We start from the raw sequence: 24,259 nt of genomic DNA on the forward strand, positions 1-24,259 counted from the left end.
CTCCTCGTTATTGGATTTCTAACTTTTCACATTATTATGTTTGAGTTCCATAAATTCAAATGAAAAACAATTATCATTGAAAGAATTTTAACAAGCAATTCGCTCATTTGGAAATTTGAAAAAACAATGGTTAATATTTGTGTAATCGAACAATCATCGTGGAGATTAGAGCCACCAATAAAACTTGTCAAACATGTAAAAAATGACACAATTTTGATGAAACAATATATTCTATGGGATTGAAACCATTATATGTTTTGAAGTATTCCATATTAACAAAAACAATTTGTTCTTTCTATTTTGGGGTTATTCAACTCAAAACATTCATTTTTGTATGTATTTTTTCTTTAGTTCTTCTTTTCAGTTTCATTTAATTTGAATAATTAATTCTCTTCGTAAATTGAACAATTTTTTTAAAGAATATCATTCTCTTTTTTATTCAATTGATTTAACATTGCGCTTTTGGATGAAAGTGCACTGAACTCTACAATATTAATTCTTTGATATTGATTTTGACTCGATTTTTTCTTTTTGACTTTTGATCTATCTTTTTTCCATTTCATGTGGATTTCAAATTGAACAACATAAATGAAATAATTATTATTACAAATATAGTTTTCATAATTTCATATGTTTGAATATTCAAAATTAAAACAAATGAGAGAGCTGGAAGAGAGAAAGCTTCGTCAAAGAGATCAAAGCTGGACCCACATAAAATGTTTTCAAAGAAAAGAATGTTCCATTCTTTTCAAGAAATGTTAAAAAAAAAGAATGAAATTCAATTTTTAGATAAAAATTGCATAAACTTTCATCTAAACCCGAGTGTGCGGGTTTATGCAAATGTGCGGGTTTGCCACATGACTATGATATAAAAAAAAAATCTTAAATCGAAAAAAAAATAAAATAATGGGCTGTTTTGATCAATCAGTTTTTTGGAAAGGATAAATTGTTTTTAGAAAATATGTCAAAATATTATCGAAATATCCTTTTTGCATTATTTTTGATTTAAATATATTTTTCCTGAATATTTTTGAATGATTCATTTTTTCCCCAATAAAAATTGAACATAAAAAAATTTTTTATTACAAAAAATTGATTTTCTAATTTTATCATCATTAAATGTTATACAAACTCTGTTTATAAATGAATAAAATATGACATTATTTATTTATTTTTTCTTCTTTCATAGATATAGATTTTTTTAGTTGAAAAATGTGTATTCATTAAAAATCTATTTTTCTTTCATATTAGTACTCTTTGAAGAAAATATTTTTTTGAAAACAACTAATAACCTTATATTGTAGTTAATCAAGGAAAAAATAATTAATATTCAATTATTCACAGTAACTGGATTATCATTCAATTTTGAATTATCATTTTTTTCAAAAAAGAGTTTTCAAAAAATTTCAAACAATGATTTGTAATTATGATATGAAAAAAAAACAAAAAAAATAATGAATAGAAAAGATAGAATTTCTTTTGATTGAAAAAATACTCAAGAATTTAAATCAAAAACAAAAATGATAACCATTATGATTTTTCAACTTTTTCGAAAAAACAAATAGAAGGACACCAATTTTCTGAAGTGAGATGATTCCAATAATCATTCCATTTTTCAGGTATAATTTCTGAAACAATATGGTCATTACGCTCAATAAACTTTGAAATGGAACTAGGCTTGGAAACATCTTCTTTCACAATGACCAAAAAATGCCCTTTCTCATAAAGAACACTTGAATGAATAACACATCCAACAAATTCATAAACAACAACATCATTAACAGAACTTGAAGAAAAGAATGAATCTTCAAAGGAAGCCTTTGGATCAAATATTTTTTATTCCTCAGGCCCTAACCCTGAATCAACAAAATGAATAGAAAGAGGAGGAGCTATAACAGTAAAAAAATCACCAACGATGAACAAAACACTTTGCACTTTTGGAAAATACTAAAAACGAACATATTTCGTAAACTGTGTATCTCTGTGACATGAAACACACTCTCCTTTTCTCTTTTCAACAAAAACAGAACTGCAAGTCAATAGATTCTGAAGACCAGAAACAACATCTGATACATTAATTGTCACATTATACAGATCATTCCTTCTTGAAAAAGAGTAATAATGACAATAAAAACACATTCCAACATTTTGTGAAATGATAGAAAACTTTCATAAATATCACTACAATTTTTTGAAAGCATTGAAAGAAGTCTCTCAAAAACAATAGACAGCTCTTTTGGCTGATTCTTCCCTCCAAGATAATTGTAGTAAAATTTATTTATTTGCCCTCCATCCCACACATTCAAATTGAACTAAGAGATTCGATGAAGACGAAACAGATGCATCAATGTTTTTTGCATACTGTTCATTTTTGAAATGTCTATAAATTCAAGATTAAGAGAAGCCATACATTGACAAATGACAGAAAGAGAGCACATACAACCATTGTTTTTCAAGCCTCTTTGAGAAAAAAGAAGCATGACAAGACAGGATCTTGAATTAACTTTCGAAGATAATGAAGAAGAAGAAGATGAAGAAGAATTTTGCATTTTTGATTGTTTTGTAATTTTGGAAGAAAAAGTCGAATGTTTTTTGCATCTCTTTGCTTCTATTTTATTTATGTGAATTGAAGAAGTGGCTTCAAAAGAAACACAAAAATCATTGATATGATGTGTAAATGAAAAAGTATCATTTTCTTCACTTTCTTTGAAAATGTTAGTGGTAATTTGAGGAGAAGGTTGTTGCTGTTGCTGTTGCAGTTGAGGAAGAGAAGATTGCTGTCCTGCACCTACTTGCTCCTGAGGCTTCCCAGTCATCCGCAGCTGATTCTGTTGTTGCGCTGACTGCGGGACTTGTGTGCGAGGTATCAGGATATTTGGCTGCAGCTGGGACTGTGGTAGAGAAGCATCGCCCGTCTGAAGATTGAGCTGGGTGCTGCCTGGAAGAGATGGATGCCCTGGTGACTGCTGCTGCTGCTGAAGAGAAGATTGTGTCTGTGCTTGTTGTGGTTTCATAGATCCTGGCCCCATTCCGTACGAGTAGTTCTCCTGGGAGACAGGATACACGCTGTTCATCCGCATCTCTGTGTGCTGCATAGGCCCCTTCAGATGCTGTGAATACGTCGGCATTCCTGGCGGGATATGCGGAGACATGCCTCCAGCACCTATCCCTCTGCCCATGCTTTCATTCATTCCAATTACCATTCCAACAGACAGTAGATTCGCTGAGTTGTTCATAAACATCACATTTGACGGCTGGCTGATCATCCCAATGCCTTCCATTCCTGCACCTGCAGGATGCTCTTGTTGCATCTGCATCTGTTGTGATTGCTGTTGCTGTTGTGTCTGGAAATTCTGCATTAATGTGATGGATGAAGGAGAAAAAGAAGAAAAAGAAGAAGAAGGAATTGAAAAATCAGATTGATTGGAGGATGCAACCTGTGCTTTTTGAGCAGTCTCAGAGTGATTTCCTAAAGATGTCTGTGTTTATGTTGGAAGTGAATTCTTCGTTGAAGTCTGAGACGAACAAGGCAATGGAAATGAAGCATATGAAGCACTTGCATTGGAAAACGAAGGTTGCAATTGCAATACGTCTGAAGGAGCAGATGCAGAAGATGGAGAATATGTTGAAGATGTTGAAGACGCAAAAGAAAAAGAAGAAGAGGGAAAAGAAGCTGATTGAAATGAATGAGAGGATGTTGAGAGGATATAAGGAGAAGAAGAGGGAAATGTTAATGTCAAATTTTTCTTTTGTATTGTTTTTTCCACTTCATAAATGATTTTCTGAACTGAAGCCAATGAATAAGAATAAAGTTCGCATTTTTCATTTGTTAAAAATGGATAGTTTAAATATATCATTTTCGAAAATAAAAATTAAATCAGTTATAAAAGAAATACAAAAAGAAATATGCAAACTGTAACATGATTTATTAAAATCACGGAAAAGAAGTTTTCCAAATTCATTATCAAGCACAAAAGCTTTTAATAAATAAACAGAACGCTCGTAAGGCATTTTCTCAAATATGTCAGCAATATATATTGCTTCCGATTTTATCAGTCTTTTTCGCGTGCTTCGATGTTCTTTTGTCGTGCTAAACATGAAAAAAAAAAATAAAATCTCCAGAAAATGAAATTATAATGGAAAGTTATCAATATTTTGTTAAAGCCGATATATTTAAAAAAAAATTCAATCAATCACTCGTCATAATTTGCAGGACTTATGTTGAAACAAATAAAGAAAAACAAAAACAAAAATCAAAAGATCTTTCGTAAAAGTTATTTATATGATAAAAAAAAGCAACTGTTTCTTTAATTGTTTCATTGAATCTTTTTCATCTTTTTGTTGTTGAATGGAAGAAAGAAGAGATTTTGAATGAAATAAGGATAATATGGAAAAGATGAAAAGTTTGAAGAGAAAACGATGATGAACCAAAACAGAAAGTGACAACAAAGTTTGAAGCAGAAAGTTGAATATCTGGATCATCCTATCTATAACTACTTATTCATGACAGCCCTAAAGCACAGATACGAAGAGCGAGGAAGGGCAATGAAAGTCGGTGCTCAGGAGAACTCATTCGTTGTTGAAAATCCACTTATTAAAACCAGGGAACGTGCAGTCTCTATTCCAAAGCGATGCAATGTTGAGTACTGCGGTGCATGAGCAGATGAGGTTGCTGTGTATGGAGTGGTTATTCTGCATAGCGCTGCCATTGTTGGTGAGTTGAAAGATGAAGACGTGAACATTACTTCAAAGCTTGCCTAGAGAGATGACGGTGAAGATGGAACTCATCATACAAAAGGAGCTTAAAGACTGATTCAACAAAGAAAGATGAGAATGACAACGCTGAAACCACCAATGTCGAGATCTGTTGTATTGAGATGCTTTGGGGAGCAGCTGGAGCCATCGTCGAACACGAGAACTGGCGAGGCAGCACTGAGGGCGGAGAGGTTAGCGTCGGAGTGGAAGAGGGAGGAAGTGGCGAGAGCACGAAGAGCAGGGCAGGTGAAGCGGAGGGAATGGACAGATATGTTGGAGAGGCGAAGGTTGCCTTGGGAAGCGCAAAGGAGTGAGGAGTTGAGTTTGACAGGCTGGTCGGCGGCAGAAAAGAGGAAGGAGGACACAGCGAGGGATCCGTCGAGGAAGGAGAAGAGGGAAGAGTGAGCAGATGCGAAGGAGGAGTGGAAGGAGAAGTGGCAGTGGGTGAGGATGCAGGTGTTGAGAAAGGCGGCAACAGCAGAGCATCTGAGGAGGAAGACATCCAGATATATTAAAAAGACGAGGAAGAGGATGGAAGACAGAGAGAGAGAGAGATGAAAAAGAGTAAGTGAAGATTTTCGTATGATGGAAGCATTTTTTGTACAAAAAATGAAAATTCACAAATTGTATTGTTCAATTTTTTAAATAGTGATATTTTTTTATTTTCACCTATCACTTCTTTTGACGAATAAATCTTTTTAAACTCTTTTTTGAATTATTTGTTTTCAAATCGAAGGAAACTGCAAACTGTAAATTTCTTGTTAAATATCTCGCATTACTATCATATTTTTGTTTTTGTGTTTTCGCTAATTGTTTGTTTTCAACATTTTTTTGGATCTTCAACATCTGTTTAAGAATTTCTTTTCTCCAACATTATTTAACATTCTTCATTTAAGAAATTGATTTATTGAGTATTGAAACAATCATTATCATGCTTTTCAAGCAAGATAACTTATGTTTTATAATGTTTATTGAATTTTCGAGTTTTTTTTTGGAAATTATTTTAATTTGAAGATATTAGTAATAAAATAAATTTGAAACAAATTAAAAACGACTTTAAAATAATAATAATAATGTATAAAACCATATTTTCATGTAAATTCAAATAAAAATTTTCTAATAAACCGCAAACTTAATGAAAAATAATTACGATCAAACTTCGAAGTTTTTTATGATATGTCAAAATTTTTTTGAAAAGTTCCATTTGTTTGATTTACAAATAATGCAAAAATTTCCTATTTCAATCAAATTTCTGTTTCCACTCACTATATTTCGCTTTTATGAAAACAAAATCTTGACAATGTTGTTGTTTCCATTTTTATAAATTTTTCTGATTGGGAACAGAAATTTGATCGAAATATGAAATTTTCATTTTATTTGAAAATTAAACAAATGGAATATTTTAAAAAAATTTCGACATATAAAAAAAACACCCATTTTTGTATCACGAAGAGCGGAAACAAGTTTTATTCATCGGAGAAAAAATCAAAAAATTGGTCAATAATGTGAAAAATAAGTTTTATCTATAAACATTACAGAAAATTACAGCTAATGAAAGGGAAAAATATTCGGTTTTTCACAAGTTATCCACATTTATTTATGAAGATCGAGCTTGGAAATGGTTGTTTAACATTATTCAAACAAAAAAACATTTGCAGTGCAGAATTTACAGAAAAGAGTTGAAACTGGAAAATTATGAAGAGAATTATCACTATTGGACCTGCAGAAAGTGTGGCAAAAAGATCAGCATTCAAAGATACAACATTGCCAAATTCGAAAATTGAACTTGGAAAATTTTGTTTGATCATATCTCTTTTGTTAAAAGGAGTTTCAGCAAAGCATTTTCATAAAATAATAGGAGTTCACTATGCGGTTGTGGGTTATTTAAGAAGTGTATTAAGATGTGCCTGTGCTAATCATTCAAACATAGATCCAATTGAGTTGGATGGGGAAGGAAAGATTGTGTTGTTTGATGAATGTATGTGGATAGGGAGAAAATATTAAAATTGGAGAAAAAAAAAGCAAATATAAATCTTTAGTTCAATAGAAAGATCGGACGACTATTCAGAAATGTTTAATTGGAGTATTTTTTGATTACATGATCTTTATGCCTGCATTTTCATTCCTCTCATAAAATCTCGCATTCTTCCGGAAACAACAATTTTGAGTGACGAGTAAAAGGCATATTCTTCTTTGGGGACAAGTTGCAACATTCATAAGACAGTTTGTCATAAAAGACATTATGTGGATCCTTTTGCTTGTGCTTCCACAGATACCACTGAAGGAATGTGGTCGTATTTGAGAGGGCTTTTCCTCAAACACGTGATTAGAGAAAGATATTTTTGAGATAATTTTGCTTTTTTATATAGCAAAAAACACTCTCTAAATTCCTTTCGAAGAAAAAATTGGTATGATCGTTTATTGGAAAAATAAGAAGAAATGGAAGAAAAATAGGAAATTAAAAACGAAGATGAATCCAATCCAGACATGAATGATTTTGAAGATATTGAATCTTCCGATGGGGAATCTGATTATGAGAGCTGCAGCTTCGATATTTCTTTTGAATCTAACTCATTTGAATGGAAAAATGAAAAAATTTTTCTCATTTTTTATCCTATAATAAAAAAAAATTCACCTATTATCACATTTTTGATGTAAAATAGAAAATCATTTTTCAATGTTTTCATTACTATTTAATTCACAAAAAAAGTTTAAAAAGCTACATTACGAATCAAGATAACTGAAAAAATTTAGTATATTTTGAGGATGGATTATAGAAAATCACAAGTTATCGTTTTTCCAATCTAAAATTGAAACCCAATGAAAACTGTTTTTCATTTGCTATTAAAAACAAATATATTTATTTTAATTTTTTTTCTCTTATTGTAAATCAAAACTCACATAATGAAAAAAAATGAAAAAAATATCATTTTCAAGAATAACCTAACGGTAACAGTGACTTTTCTACCACATTTATTAATTCGCGAAAGATAAGTATTTTTTTCCTATAATTTTTTTATTTCTTTGATGAAAATAAGGAAAACGACAATTTTTAAAAATGACAATAAATTCATTTTCTTTTCGAATATATTCAAAATTAAAATACAGATATCGCATAAAATAACGGACAAGATCGATTTCCCAATAACTGCAAGAGGAACAATTCTGATAATTTTCCTCAAAATACACCTCGTCAATACAAACTCATGTGACATTCAAGACTTTCAGGACAGCTTCATTTGTGCTCAGAGAAAATTAAAATTTATATCTCGGAAAAGTAGGATTTCGAATTTATCCGAAATTTCAATCATTAATTTTCTCTGAGCATAAATGAAGATATTTTGAAAGTCACGTTTATCTAATGAGTTTGTATTGATGAGATGAATTTTGAGGAAATTTGTCAGAATTATTCCTCTTGCAGTTATTGTGAAATCGATCTTGTCCGGTATTTTGAGCGATGTCAGGTATTTTATGCGATATCTGTATTTTCAATCAAAATGAATATATTTTTATTTTTGAAATGCATAACAATCAATTCCACAACTCAAAATAATTGTCATTTTGAATTTAATTCTTTTTTTTTTTTTGATATTGTAATATTAATTCCGAATTTGAATTAAATTATTTCATATATGAATCATTTTTGGTGTGCACAAAAAGATAATAAATGCTAAGATAACTGTTTTTATTAGAAAAGCAATGACAAAGGGAAATATCAAAGCAAAAATTAATAAATTTTTTCTAAATTTTTTTATTTAAAATGAATCTTATTTTTTTATTATTTTTAAAATATCGATGGATGTTCAGAGAAATTATTCAAAAAGAACATTTTTGATATTTGATTGTTTTTCAATCATTTCATTATTCATGTATTTGTTTAACTTTTGAAAACAACGTTCATATTAATAATTAAGCTTCAAATTGGAATTTCAAAAGAAAAACACAGAATGACGAAAACAATATCACATTATTCTTTATACAAAAGTTTCTTGTTTAAAAAGTGATCTTTCTCAGTAAAAAATTGCTTGATGCAAGTCAAATAATAAGTTTTTATTTTTCTTTTGATATTTTTCACATATTCAAAAAGAATTATTATAATAAAAAATTATTTATTCTTATCTATTTCATAAATTTTCTTATTTATAAAAAGTTATATATTCATCTGTTTTCATTTTTATTAAATATTTTTTATTCTGCTTATTCATATCTTTGTTGGTCGCTGTTTTTTTGAAAAGAATATTTCGATTCGTCAAAACCAAAAGATAACAAAATAAACAATTGCATCCTTCATATTATAAAAATAAGGAAATGTTTGTTTGCATTATATATTAGAAATTTAAAAAAAAAACTAATGGTTGATACAATTTTTCTTTCGGAAAATCAGTATTTGTTTTTGATATATTATTTTTTTTATGAAATGAATAAAAAAGACAATTATGTTCAAAACCTGAATTAGTAAATTCGAATGGAATCAACATCAATGAAATAAACAATTTAATATTCGAGAACGTTTTTGCTAATTTTACATTCAATTTCCATCGCATATAATCACAGGGCTGAAAATAAATATTCACATTTTATATTATGATGTGTTCATCTTTCTTGAAAATTCGGTTTTTCGATTAATTATTTCAATTATTGTTTTTCCAAAAATTTGTTTTAATAAGAAAAAATAATGAACATCATCGTTAAAAATAGTTTTCTCAATTTGAAAAAGCGAATTTGTGAAGAATTTTCAAGAATGAAAAAATCGTCCCAAAACAAACAAACAAATCTATCAATTTTTGTTTTTTTTCTGTGAATTGCGAAATCGGATAAAATCGCAATAGGATATATTCACAAAAAGTTGGGCAAAGCTTGATTTGAAAATATCCGATTTTGACTGCATTTCAACTTGATGGTAATCTTTTTTTAAGATTATGAATGCATTTGTTTAGAAAATATGATCTTGTTTTAAAACTTTTACTGGTTTTCGGGAAGAAATAGTTTGAATTTCCTTCTTGCATGTAAAGTTCTGACTCCAATCATTGTTTCCAGAATTGCAACTGTTCCTTTTTGATTTCTTTCCACAAGAATCTCCTTGTTATCACGATTTTCTTCGCCTGGTTCTTCAACCTAATTGGGGAATATTGTTTCTCCTTCAGAGGCCTTTGGAAAATTCGAAGATGAAGTTTGCACTGGTTGAGCATAATTATTTCTATCCGGCAAGCACAGTTGGCTTTGAAGTTTCCTGTTGACGCACGTTGACAACAAGGTGTCTACCATTCTTGAAGCTAAATTTGTATTGAAGGATGAAATAAAAGGTGCGTGCGAGATGGGGGACATACGTACGTGCCTTGCCACAATTGCTTTTGGGACTTCTTTGTACAATAGTGCTGAAATAGCTGCATGCTTGAGAGTGAAACGTCGATATTCACCTGGAATCCCAATCTGAGTCATTCCAAGGCGGGCCAACTTACGAATTCCTTCTGTCTTTAGCGGAGTGTGATGCACTGTGTTGAGTAAAAATGTGTCTCTATTTTCATAAGTTATTCTAACTCTGCACCAAAGTGATTTGACAGCTCTTCCTGCTGAAACCTTTTCATCCGTGCTTTTCAAAATTGGAACTGTTATATATGAGTGTGAAAAGAGCTGTTTTTAAATTCGTGAATGGGTGGATGGAATCCTCTTGTACAACGGATTGGTTTATCGATATTCTTTCCATCTCTCGGAAGCCGCATGCTGTGAAAATAATTAACAGGATAATGCATTTAACGGTCAGATCGAAGAACGATAATTCCTTATTTGGAGGCATGCGATTGTAATAGCCAAATACTATTGAAGGAGACCACATAGATGTATAAGGTTTCCTTGGAATGTGAGATCGATGGAACGAGCGGAATAATGTCTCTATCAGCGGGACTTGTCCCAGGTTTTCTCCGTAACTGATTCTGGTGAATAACGAGACCGCGGATCTCGTTGTGCAAAGACATGAATATGGAAAACCTTTATCTCTCAACTTTATGAAAATGTTAGCACAGATCTGTGTCCAGTCGCTGAATTCCTTCGGAAAGTCTCCATATCCCTCTTCCTCCAATGCCTGTGAAAAATGAGCAAAGCTGAACGTTTATGATGACTAAGTTGTGGAAGCGATGCTGTTACGAGACTCAGAGATAATGAGATCCGAAACATTGAACCTTTTTAGCCCACGGGTCTACCATTCCTCCCCGATTTCCATCACCAATTTAGTCTCCCCGCAATGTTACCTCCTGGTGGGAGGGATGCTCCTGTTCTCTTTAAACCTGGTTTTGGTTGAAGAATAGTTTGCGAATTCTTCCAATATACGAACCGTGTCATCATTCTTTTAAACAGAGGTGTCCAGATTTGATCTCTTCAGGCTGGAATTTGAATAACTGCTCTTGCTCTCTCTCTCTCTCTTTCTCTCTCTCCAAATCATCCTCAGACTCGGAAGGATAAGCGGAACGGGGGGATGCACAAGAGTCACTATATATTTCCAACTTACGGCCAATCCATCCTCTGCGAAGGGACTTCCTGGTCGAAATTAAATTTGTGCTTTGTTGTTTCCTGTGCTTGCGAATGTGTCCTGCTCTATTTTGACATTCGACTGCTTCTGAGCCACCTCCATTCTCTTCAGTGTAATCGGGTAATCTCCTGATCTTTCTAGCCTTTATTAGGAATAACGCTGCTCTTTTCCATATTGATAATAAGTCCAAGCTATGCACGCCATTTCTTCACTTTGCTCATCGCTTCTGTAAGATAGATTGGATCTTGAAAAACATGGATAACTTATTCCAAGCATGACATTAATTTTACATCCCATTGATCTCTGATGAGTTGTCATTTCTTTCTAATCAGTTGCGTGAAGATTCGTTGAGCATCCTTGCATACGAATGGAATGCCGCGAAAAGTGAATGCTTTTTCGTGAAAGGAGAATGTGAGAAACGGAACAAACAAATCGTGAAATGGGACGAGGAAATATTCTTAAGATAAATCCAACGTGGTGGAGAAATCGTTGTTCTCGAGGAGTCTTTACACTGTCCTGTAATCTTCCACTTTGAACTGGATGTTTTTCAGAGCTGTATTTGAAAGACGGAAGTCCAGTATTTGTTAGCATTTCCATCTTTCTTCGGTATGAAATAAAATATTTCCCAAGTTGTTGACATTCTTCCTGTCCATTTTGAATATGATATCTGTTGCATAACCTTCCTTTATCCAAGCGGAACAGGACGACTCCTTCTTATAACCTCCGAGAAAGCCCTTGTTCTTTTACACTTCTCTCATTAATCTGTTTTTTGTTTGGTTTCCCTTCCATTCGGGGCATATTCCTTCTGATATTGCATTTGCGACACCGATCTTTTTTCACTCCTCGGAAAACAAACGAGTTCTTCAGCCCACTTTTTTTTCTTTCCCCAAGCTTTCCTGGAAAATGTTTTTTGTAGAGGACCGCAGAAGCGGGCTTGAACGAGAAAAAATCTTGTTCTCGTTATCCTTCTTTTTGGTTGTGATTTCGGTGATGAGCGTTTGGCTTCAAGAATAGGTTTGATGATTTCTAGTTTGTCACAAGTAATAAGAGGATCTTCTGAACCGTCGTTCAGAACTCTAGCTGTTTTGAAACCATATTCTGCCTGAATGCGTGTGTATCTTGCCTCTTGCAACACAGCGATGATCATTAGCACCGCATCAGCAAGTCTATCACGTTGATAAGCTGCCTCGCTTGAAATTGGATCAGCTCCTTCAAAGCAGGGAACATTTGTTGTTCCACTTTCTATCCACTTGACACCAAAACATCCTTTTTCCAGTTTTAAAATCTTAATTATGCAAGCATTTATTATCAATGTTATAAATTTTAAAAGTTAAATTTATTTTTATTTCAAATGAATATAAGAAAAGACATTTTAACACACACACACACACAAAAAAAATAAAAAATAAAAAATAAAAAATAAAAAATAAAAAATAAAAAATAAAAAATAAAAAATAAAAAATAAAAAATAAAAAAAAAAATAAAAAATAAAAAAAAAAATAAAAAATAAAAAAAAAATTAAAAAAATAAAAAAAGCAGACATAAATGTCATTGATTCTTTTTAATTCATTGTTTGTTGAACATTTGCAAAATAAAGTTAAAAATGATACACATAAGCTTATGAACCTCAAAAACGAGTTTTACAGATAAATCAATTAACTCGAAGGTTGATGTTGCTTATTAGATTCACCTTTCTCCAAATAAATTTTATTATTTTTTTATGTAATTTGTCTACCTGTAAAAAAAGATATAAATGAATAAAATCAAGGTTCAATTAAGAATAAGGACTTTGTATTTTATGTTTTGCTTTAGCACAGGCTTGCAATTTGATATTAAAATTCACATCAATTTGTCGAAAAGATTATGTATTTCAAAAGAAATCATTCCAAAATCAGATGAAGTTGAAGTTTGATGGTTATTCCAAGGAATTTAATAACTTCATGTTTCAAAAAAAATTGCAGAAGATAATTATTCTGAAATATTGAAATATAATCCATTTAATAATCTTAAAGACTCAATTCATTACTAATTTGTAATTAATCATTTATTAGCGTTAATTATTTCATTAAAACAATTCTTTAATATTCTTTTTTTCTTTTTTTTAAAAAAGTTATTATATCTCAAAAATATTTAAAAATAACCGCATTTTGATCAAATAACTGTTTTCACAAATGAAAACTTTCTATTTTTAATATTTGAACATAGCCAAGTTTTTTTTCCAGAAATTAAAAAAAAAGATTCATACAAAATATTGGATTAAATATTATCTTTTTTATAAGTAAATAGATTATTCAGAAATAATTTATTTTCAAAAATTGAGATAATTACTCAATTCAAAGATTTTTTGTTAAAAGAAAACTCATTATTTATTTTTTATATGCAGAAATAAAATGTGACATGAAATTCGAAAAAATTGTTATCGTTTGATTATTGTTTTGGTTTTTTAGATAAATTTTAAAAGGATAATTACAAATAATTAAAAAAATAAAGAGTTCAAGACTTAAAAAAAGGATATTTTTGTTTGGTTGACAATGATTCTCATTAACGTTATTGAATTTGTATTTCGTTATTTGTGTTTATCTAATCTTTTTTTTTTTTCCACAATCACAAAGTTTGTCAATTGACGAATTATTACGAATATCTTTGATAAACTATTTTCTCGCATATTGAGTTTGTGACTAATATTGTTCATCATTTTGAAACACTTTTTTTAACATTTCGTTATTGTATCTCGAAAAATCAAAATGTTAATGATATTATTTTGACACTTCATACACCAAAAATAATTCTAATTCGAAAAAAAATAATTCAATTTCGATAATTAATAATTCAAATTCGGAATTAATAATTCAAAATCGAAAATGAATATTTCAATTTCGAATTTCATTATAAACCGAAATTTTTAATTTTTCTCGAGAATGGATTTCAGAAAAGGAAAAGTTATTTTTTTAACCAATCAAATTTTTTTTCGCATAGAAAACTGTTTTTTAAAAAATGAAACAATCAATAAATCTATTTTTTAATTACTTTTTTATTCATTTTCGAAAATCATCACTCAAATAATAATAAATAAATAAAAATTCATTCTATTGAATAATCAAATAAAAATTACAAAAAAAATAATCACGATTATTGAATTATTTCTTCACAATAATGTGTTTGTTTCATTCTCAAAATTTTGAATATCATCGGTTTTAAACATGAAAATGTATTTCTTTCCTTTTCAAATTAACTTCAATCAATAAATCTTCATTCAGAATGAAAGAAAATTTTTTAATGAAAATGCATCATTTTTCAAATATTGATAAACAAAATTTGCTGATGAGATAGAAATTAAAAGAATTTAAAACCCAAAACACAAGTTATTCATTCCACAAATTAAAAAAATTCACATTTCGAAATCGAATTATTTTTTTTCGATTTTGAATTATTAATTCCGAATTTGAATTATTTTTTTTCGAAATTGAAATATTAATTACGAAATTGAATTATTTTTTTTCGAATTAGAATTATTTTTGGTGTATCTTCCAAGAATAAGTGCAAGCGTTTGTTTCCCAGTTGTGACGGACACACAAAAAAACTTTATGCTTGTTTCTTGCTTTTTCCTTTTTTCGAAAGCAACAGTCACATCCGTTTATCTTTATCAAGTCTTTCCTTCTTTATCAAACGGTGCTACGAAATCTCTTCCTTCTTCGCTGCTCCATAAATGTTTTTTTTTCAACTCTTTCACCCTCAGTTTCGGTGAGACTCTCACCTGAAGCCGAGGGGTGTATGGGAGGAAGTGCCTATTGATTGAGGCACTTCCTATCTCATCTGTTGATGAGTTAAATCTTTTTTTGAACAAAGAGATTAGCTCATCAACAGATGAGATGTCCTCGCTTGAGTTCCGTGTTTCTCTCGAGAGGACCCCAAATTCTTCATCCACTTCGCTTTTTCCGTGACCTTCAGTAAAGAAGGAAAGCGAAATGGATGAGTATTTTTTGAAGATTTTTGATGAAGGATGGAGAAGAAAATGCAGAAAAGAGCCATTCCTGAAATGGGGACCGCAGCCGGTCCATGGTTTGAGCGATCTGTTAAAAAATGATGATTGATGAATGAGTTCAAGTGCATTTTCAATACAGTCAATAGAATATCGACTGTCCTTTGAAAGCACTTTTGAAAAAAAGTGGAAACTTGATTTATAATAAACCTTGTGTTATGATTGATAAATAACAACTCTCAGATGAGATATTTCTTTCTTTTCGTAGTAATTTCGTGATATTTGAGACTTACAAAACGGAAGAGTCCACTTTTGTTTTGTAATCCAACAATATTAGAATCTCATTCTCCCTTTGCTTATCAAAATTATTGTTAAACTTTTCCTTTTCCTTTATTTGGTTAATTTCGAACTTATTTGAAATTCGTTACACTTCCTTTTCATAATCTGTTAGTTCATTTGTTTTTATTTCTATTTCCAAACTATTTTTTCGATAACACATTTTGCATGTATCTGTTCTATTTTTTGCTTTCTTTATGTATTAAATCATTTTTCAAGAATGAGAAAAACTTCTAATTAGACATGTTTCTTTTCTCAAATTTTTCCAAAGTTCATATTTTGTTGGAAAAGAAAATTCTTTCTTCATTCTTAAAAAAAATATTATACATCTATTTCTTTCTTCATATTTTCCTTTCTGTTGAAACAAATGTATTCTAATTTTTTTCTGTATTTTATATGTTCTTCTTGTGTTGTTTGTGCAGCTGTTTCCGAAGAGGCAGATATTGCAGATTATGCAGATAAAGCAACTGAGGCAGCTGAGGTGGATGAAGCAGATGATAAATTAATGTTAAATTTTCCTCAAATTGTTTTTCGTATATGATCATGTCCAACACATGGAAATTTTTAAATGTTCGTATGTGGTGCAGAATTTTGAATTCTTTCCAATCTTGTGAATTGTTATTTATCATCGAAGAACATAAAGTCAATAAATGATTTCATTGAATAAATCAAAACAGTCGATTATTTCTGAATAAGCAGATATAAATGTTTCAATAAAAATTTTCATTAACAACAAATCATTTTTTGGATTGAATACAACAATGGAAAATTCACTTCCATTGAAAAAATATCCTAATAGTAATTACAGAACATGTTCGAAAAGTATCTAGGTCTGTTCTTTATGTTTGTTAGCAAGTCAACAATGACAAACTGTTTCGACGAACGAACCAACCTTCTCCTGTGCCATTTAACAGATATTGTTTATAAGCTCTATCATTTTCATCATACACTTCATCATTAAATAAATCGGGACTTATCATTTCATCTGATTCATAAGCATGGACAATTCCATTTCATTTTAATTTTATTAACCATAATTTTTGTTTTCCACAAATACAACAAGATGAATATTAATATTCACATTGTCTAAACACAACAGAATCACCTCTTCAAATTTGGAAGAATTTTCTCAAGAATTTTCTTTCGAAAATAACATTCTGACAACCAATCATTCTATTCAATCTCTTTGTTGATCAACCATTCATGCACCATAGGTGAATTCTTTGAGCATATTTGTCAGTTTGGACAATTCGAAAGTCATCTATTCGAATAATAACTTTCGTCCATCATTTCAGAATAAAAAGACCAGCAATTCAACAAGTTTTTCTTTTTCTTTTTCTCGTCTGAAATCTTGCACAATGCATTCTTCAAATCAAACAAACACTTCAAAGCCCTTGACAGGGATTATTAACTTCCCCAAATCAAAACTTTTTAAGAAATTTAAAGAATAGAACATCAAAATGTAAAAAAACGTTTTTTGCAAAAGAACAACCCACCTGCAAAAACCAAACGACGTACCGACTTGTGCGATTTGTGCCAGAAATTTGATGAGTAGAAAAAATAGAAGGAGACGTTTTAAACTCAAGGAAAGGCAATATAAGCAGAAGAAAATGAAGCCATGAAGCTAATTGAAAGTCATAAACAATTGGCTCATAATCAGCAAATGCATTTTCGTTATCTGAAGCAAAACTAAAAAAGAAATGAAGCGTTAACAATATTTGACTTCAAGAAGAATTGGAAAATCCCTTTGAAACAAAAGAGTATTCATAGACTTTTTGACAATAAACAAGAAATTTCTCACTTATGAATCATAGCATTTTTTGTTGACAAAAACAATCTACATTCAAAGAATGTTTTCATTTTCTTTTCTGATAATTTATCTCATGATTATCGTTTCATTATTGAGTGCCTTGAAAAGGTTAAAATGTCCCATTTATCAAACAGAAAGACATATTTAATTTTGTGTGCGATACTGGGACTAACTTCAGGAATTCAAAACTCCTTCATTATCATCTTTCGGATTCAATTTCATCAATTCAGGGAAAGCATTCCAATTTATCGTTTATTTGTGAAAAGCACGGGAAGTGAGAATGTGATGAAGAATTTTGTTTATATATAAGATGTGTGAAATAAAACTTGGGTGAATATAAACAAGTCAACAAATAAAAATTACTTATAATTTTTATTGTTAACTTGTTTTTGTTTAATTTTCAATAAAAATAAACACTCGAAATTTCGATCAAATTTCTGTTCCCAATCAGAAAAATTTATAAAAATGGAAACAACAACATTGTCAAGATTTTGTTTTCATAAAAGCGAAATATAGTGAGTGGAAACAGAAATTTGATTGAAATAGGAAATTTTTGCATTATTTGTAAATCAAACAAATGGAACTTTTCAAAAAAATTTTGACATATCTTTAAAATTTTCCTCTGGAAATTTCTTTCATTCTTTCTCTACAGAAGTCATTATTAAAATTATTGTTAATTGTTAAAAAATGTGTAAACATAGGTTTTTTGTTATTTATCGTTAAAGGCATTTCATTACTAATTAATTTTTTCAATTTATTTTTCAGTAATCATTAATCTTCTTCTCTGCAATACTTTGAAACAGCGATTTTTTTAATAGTATACAAAAATTCAATTTCTCCATTTCCTCTTGTTAAAAAATGGAAATAATATTTTCATTCTTTAATTATCTCCATTTAAACAAATATTTTCTAAAGTTAAAACAAATAAATAAAAAATTAGAAAAATAATTAAAAAAAAATATGCAACAAATCAATTAAAATCCATAATATCAATACAGAAAAAATATCAAATATAACTGACAAAAAAATTTTCAAAACTAACCTTCTACTATTAAGTGGAGAATGAAATATCACACTTTAATGTTAATTACAAATGAATTTTTATTATTGAGTCCCTGAATAAATATTCGAACAATCATAATAACGATTATCAGTTCAAATTATAATCTATTATTGATAAAATCGATAATATATCTAGAATTTGGTTTTTTCGATCATTAATATTAAAATTTAAAAAATTTCATATTTAAATCACTATATGTGACGATTCAATTTTGATTTTTTAAATAATTAAATAAAAAATTTAGCAAATTTGATTAATTGAAGAAATTCATTTTTTTATTTAAAAAATCTGAATTTCTTAATCATAATTTAAATTTTCTTTTATAGTTATTTGAAAAAGTAAATAAATAATTTATTTTTGTAATGGGTAAATTTTCATTTTGAATAATTTTTGGTGTTTGAATAAGAAATAAAATTTAATAATATGATAATAAATTAGTTTTCAAATATTGACATTTTTTAATGAAATAATTGGATTTTAAATAATAATAATGTGGAGAGATAAAGAAATAAAAGAAATGGATGAAGATGAAAATGAAAAATATAGGGTCATATTACCCATAACTTTATCACACATCTTTCTCCATTCATTAAACACAACTGATCCGAGAAAGACAAATAGATGCCACTTCAAAATAATCACATTCTATTGGGTATCTGATGGGATATGTTTTTCATTTTTGTTTTCTTCCTCTTTCCCTCCTTTTTCTTTTTATTCTCACACTTTGTTATCTTTTTCATCATCATCCACTTCTTCAAATTAAGCACTCTCTATTTCATTAAATATTTTATTCTAATGTAGTTTTCTTCGAGTTCCTTGTTGTCTTTTCCTCCTTTTTTTAATTCTCCATTTTTTCGCAATTCTCCTTATATCCCCTCTGATTCGTTTCCTTTTTCTTCAAACAAAAGCAATCCATTTTCAGATTTTCAGTATTTATCTCTCTTCCATAAAATAGAAACAAAAACATCTTCAAAATTTTTTTACATCAGTCTGATTCCAAAATACGGGAATCTTGATTATCACATCACTTTGTTTTAATTTCAAAGGCAACACATTGACTTTTTTTGAATAATTTTTATCACTCTTCACTTCTTTTGATTTGACTTCTCAATTATCACAAACCATTTTTTACAAGCACATTCCTTCATTTCTCCTTTATCAATACTGTCTGCACCAATCACTTATCTCATTTCAATGATCCTATCTCAATCATTTTTTTTTATTTTTGAAGACCCATCACAAAAAAACACTTATTCTTCTTTCTTGTGAAGTTGTTCATCTCCAGCAAACTTATCTGCAAAAGTAACTGATGAAAATGAAGCAGTGCTGTGAACATCCACAAATCCAGTCTTTTCCTGCCCTGCTTGAGATATTTTTTTTGTGCCTCAACAGTTATATTTTTCTTGGTTAAATTGATTGAACTGTTGAAAAAGAGAAAGAAAATTTTCGAATAGGGATATGAATATTTTGAACTGGAGATGATATGTGTAAAGAAATGTGATAAGGTTTAGAAATAAATGCTTTTTTAAATGTTGCTGGAAAACAGAAAAAGAACAACTTTTATTCACATTATCATAACTAATCAGAAATGAAAATGATGATTGGGTGAAAATTTTTGAAAAATCACTTTTTTTTTCCCTGATCTGTCCCACAATAAAAAATAGTCTGATTTATGTTTTCCTTAATTATTTCTTTTTTTATTTATATGCTCTTATATTCCCTTTATTAGATTTTGACATCTTTATTCTTGAAAATTTCATTGTTATCATTCACTTTATGATGCAATATTTAAATGCAATTAAAGTATTTCTTTTTATTTCACTGAAACGCATTCAACTTTAATTTTCTTTTTATAACTTTTTCAATTGTCTGAATTTTGCTTATCAATTATTTGATTTTTAACAATAATTATCAGAGCAATCTCATTATGCAAATAAATTATAATATATGTTTGCTTTCTATCAGTTAATTTTGTAATGATTTATTTTTATTATTATACCACTATGACACTTTCAATAAATTAAAAATCACATATTGTTAGTGTTAATTATGGTTGACACTTTCAATAACTGTGGACAGTGGAATTATCTCAACAACCGTTGAAAGTTGCTTTTTGAAAATTAACCGAATAATTCTCCCAATGAATACAAACTGTTAAGACATACGGAAATGAAACAACTTGCTCTGCAGAATTTTGAAAAAAACATTTTTAATTTTCGGAGAAAATTTGAGAATTTAATTTCTTTGGGTTTCTCTGTAAATAAAAAATACTTTTTATAAAATATCACATCGTTGGATAAGTGATATTAACGATTCATATCGGTTCATATTCAATGAAGGAATAATTGGGTTAATTATCTAAATACAACTTTCAATGGTTGTTGATATAATGCAACTGTCCACAGTTGTTGATGGTGTCCACCATTGTAAACACTAACTATATAAGAATGAAAAATAGTTATTCAGTTCAATAAAAGAGATGCAATTGTCAATAAAAGTTTTTTTTTTTTATGAAAAAATAAAAAAATAATTATGATCGATATGAAGCGTCCATTTTTTTTTCGTTGAAGAATTCATTCACAGAGAAAAAGTTAATGAATCACAATTTTTTTATTTCTCTTATCATTCATAATTCTGTAATTTGATAAGTTAATTTTTTCATTTTTTATCTTCTTCAACACATACCGTACATTGATCTGCCATTTCATTCCACACACGAGAAGTGAAGAGAAAAATGTGGCAAGGAAAGAGGAGTCATTTCAATCATCATTGCTTCAAATCAACTTTTCAAACATTCATGAAGCAATTATGGACGACTCAGAGAAGTAGTTGCGGGCTGAGGTGGTTTAGGCAATAATAGTGAATGAAAGACAAAAAAAGCCGAAACTGAAGGAGAAATAGACGAGCCATTGAAATGTTTGGAAAATGATACGGAATTTTCATTGTCACTTTCAGTTTCACTGGGCAAGCTTCTTTGATCGCTTGCGGCGTCGATGTTAAGGAATCGGAGGAGGAAGTGTCTTTTTCATAGAGGATGCTAATGCGTTAATGGGGGTTATAATCTATTTGATCCGTAGCTGCTTCCGTTGGTGAAAGAGCTGATGAGATCTCGATATCAGCAGTTACGGTATGTGATGGGGAAGCTGAATTAAGAAGTGATATGGTTTGTGGATGCAGTGTGTGAAGTGGAGGAGATGATGAAAACGGGTTGTCGGCGGAGGTGCTAAGTTTATCATAAGTGGCGATGCTGCCTGTCGCTATTGCTCCTGCAACGCCGGAGGAGAGAAAAGAAGAAGAGGAAGAGGAGAAAGGAGGAAAAGAGGAAGAAGGAAAAAGAAGGAGGAGGAGAAGAGGTGATCCTAGTTCAATTTGCTACTTTAAATGATCTGTGATTACGAGTAGATGTCGAAGCGGAAGAGCGGGCTGGTGAAGCAGCTGCAAGAGAAGGATTGGATCATATTTATGCAGGAGAGGAAGATTTTGAAGCTGAGTGAGAAGCACAACGCATAAATGAAAAAAATGAAGCAGGTGAAGGAGCTGGTGGAGAATGTTTGGTTGAAGGAATTTAGCGGGAGCAGGGAAGGCGGGGCAGAGGTGAAAGGTGAGAAATGGAGGTATTGTGCGAGGAGGAGGAAGAACAGAAGTGGATATAACGAAAACGAGTTTGCAGAGGAGGTTGAGAAAGAAGATAAAAGAAATACCAGCGAGCTGTATAGTATTCCTCCGTTGCGCTTGAGGAATTGTAGAGAAACAGGAGGCATGAACATAGACTTCAGTTCCAATAGGAGGAAAGGAAAAAGAAGGAAGGACTGCATTTGAGCAGCCGTTTGGAGAAAAACATGAGTCGCAGGAGAAGGGCGAGGTGGCGAAGTGTGCGATGATGAACTTTATGGAGCTGTTCATGAACGATTTTGATGAGGAGTTTCTGCTTTGGAAGTTTGTGCAGAAGGATTTCATGCAAGGAAAGATGTCGTTATCCCTGCTCAGCTTTACTGTGAAGTTTGAAGTGGAACTACCAAAGTGACTGATGGAAGATAGAAAAAACTTTCTGAAGGAGTCGTTACCAATTTGTGGTTGGTGCATCAGCACAGTGCATGAAGGGGCTTCGGAGTAAAATTTCAAGATATTTTTTGGAAAATCTTTACTGATGAAGTAGGAGAATAGGGAGGGTGATGCGTCTGTTGTTCAGAGGCTTTTGTCAAATAACAACTGAGAAGAGGCATCGAAGTGAAAAAAGGTGAGAAAGACGCTGTGTGATGCGATATACAGTAGTGATCCATCAATTTCATCTTTATCTGTTGCAACGTGCAAAAAGATCACGTGCTAAGAGCTGATATCTATTCTGTGTGTGTGTGTGTGTGTGTGTGTGTGTGTGTGTGTGTGTGTGTTATCCGAAGATTCAACAAGCGCTTTCGCAACAATTCTTCTGAGATGAATCCCATATATCAAGGTGCTGTCCGAAATCATTTGAGTATGCGCAGGAAAAAAATAATCTCAGCTTCTTTTTCAAATTGCGCTTGACCTATACATATCCGTGCCATGTTTCAGACAGGTAAGCTCCTCTATCTCGGTCTGAGAATAAAAAAGTTGTGTAGAATATGAGCAGACTCTTTGTGCTGTTGAAGTTTTTGTTTGACAAAAGAGTGTTAACGCTTTCGGTGTTGTCTACAAGAGTGACGCTGGAAGAGCTGATGGGGCTGCAGCAGGTGAGGAACAATGTGGAAGTGGTGATCTGCTTTGGACTCCTGCTGAGGGATGTTCAGAGTGTGGTGCAGTTTCAAGAAGCAATGGCGCGGCAGAAAGAGGGAGAAGGGTGAGATATCTTGGCTTCTTTTTCTTTCACTTCTTTTCTATTTTTTATTTCTCTCCCTATTTATTTCTCCCTCTTTTTTCCCACTTCTCAAAGCTTATCTTCAAATTTCTTTTCTTCATTTTTTAACAACCTATTTTCTCTTTCAATCCTTTTTCATAATCTTCTTTTTTTTCTTATCAACAGAATTTCTTTTCTTTCTCTCTATTATTTGTTAGATATCTTTAACATTCATTTCATTTATATTTTGAGGCTGCTCATTCTTCCGTGCGTACAAATAAGTATTATCTTCCAATTTCTTAAAGGAGAACAATATGCACTCTTTCTGCATTCCTTGTTCATTCATTGCTATTGAACACTCTCACAAAAATCCTTGTTTCACAAAAATAAATTATATATGATAACATACAGTGATAAAAATGAAACCTATGACTTTTATACGAATTATCTTTGCTAACTTTCTTCTCCTCCAAATATCGTTCCTTTCTTCCTATTAATTCCGTCTTTCACTCCTTCGCTTCATCTTTGCTCCCAAAAATCGTTTATTCACAATCCTTGTTACTGCTTCCACTTAAATAATAACCACAAAGTCCTTTTTTTTATTGAAAAAAAAATGAGGAAGAAGAGGAAGATGCTGATGATTACAATTTCTAACTATTTTGTTGATTGTTGTTGAACAAATTGACGCTTGAGATGAAGATTGAAACTCTTTGTATATAAAATGGAGATGAAGATTTTTTGGGGAAAATTAAAGATATGTCAAAATTTTTTTGAAAAGTTCCATTTGTTTGATTTACAAATAATGCAAAAATTTCCTATTTCGATCAAATTTCTGTTTCCACTCACTATATTTCGCTTTTATGAAAACAAAATCTTGACAATGTTGTAGTTTCCATTTTTATAAATTTTTCTGATTGGGAACAGAAATTTGATCTAAATTTGAAAATTGTATTTTATTTGAAAATTAAACAAATGGAATATTT

The 24,259-nt window shown here is 30.6% G+C and overlaps 3 protein-coding genes across 3 annotated transcripts; 2 read left to right on the forward strand and 1 right to left on the reverse strand.

Moving 5' to 3' along the window:
* Nucleotides 1–1,947: 1,947 nt before the first annotated feature.
* Nucleotides 1,948–3,317, reverse strand: MONOS_14172 (uncharacterized protein; the record flags this gene model as incomplete). The annotated part of the gene is made up of 2 exons (XM_067866952.1): nt 1,948–2,066; nt 2,789–3,317. 2 exons carry the CDS (start codon nt 3,315–3,317, stop codon nt 1,948–1,950), a joined length of 648 nt encoding a protein of 215 aa, XP_067732963.1.
* Nucleotides 3,318–4,827: 1,510 nt separating this feature from the next.
* On the forward strand, nt 4,828–5,160 carry MONOS_14173 (uncharacterized protein; the record flags this gene model as incomplete). The annotated part of the gene is made up of 1 exon (XM_067866953.1): nt 4,828–5,160. The coding sequence occupies one exon, from the start codon at nt 4,828–4,830 to the stop codon at nt 5,158–5,160; it is 333 nt and encodes a 110-aa protein (XP_067732964.1).
* Nucleotides 5,161–23,064: 17,904 nt separating this feature from the next.
* MONOS_17132 (uncharacterized protein) lies at nt 23,065–23,283 on the forward strand (the record flags this gene model as incomplete). The annotated part of the gene is made up of 1 exon (XM_067870023.1): nt 23,065–23,283. The coding sequence occupies one exon, from the start codon at nt 23,065–23,067 to the stop codon at nt 23,281–23,283; it is 219 nt and encodes a 72-aa protein (XP_067732965.1).
* Between the last annotated feature and the right edge of the window lie 976 nt (nt 23,284–24,259).

This window comes from Monocercomonoides exilis (genome assembly GCF_001643675.1).
Source record: "Monocercomonoides exilis strain PA203 chromosome Unknown scaffold8-1962414, whole genome shotgun sequence".
NCBI lineage: Eukaryota > Preaxostyla > Oxymonadida > Polymastigidae > Monocercomonoides > Monocercomonoides exilis.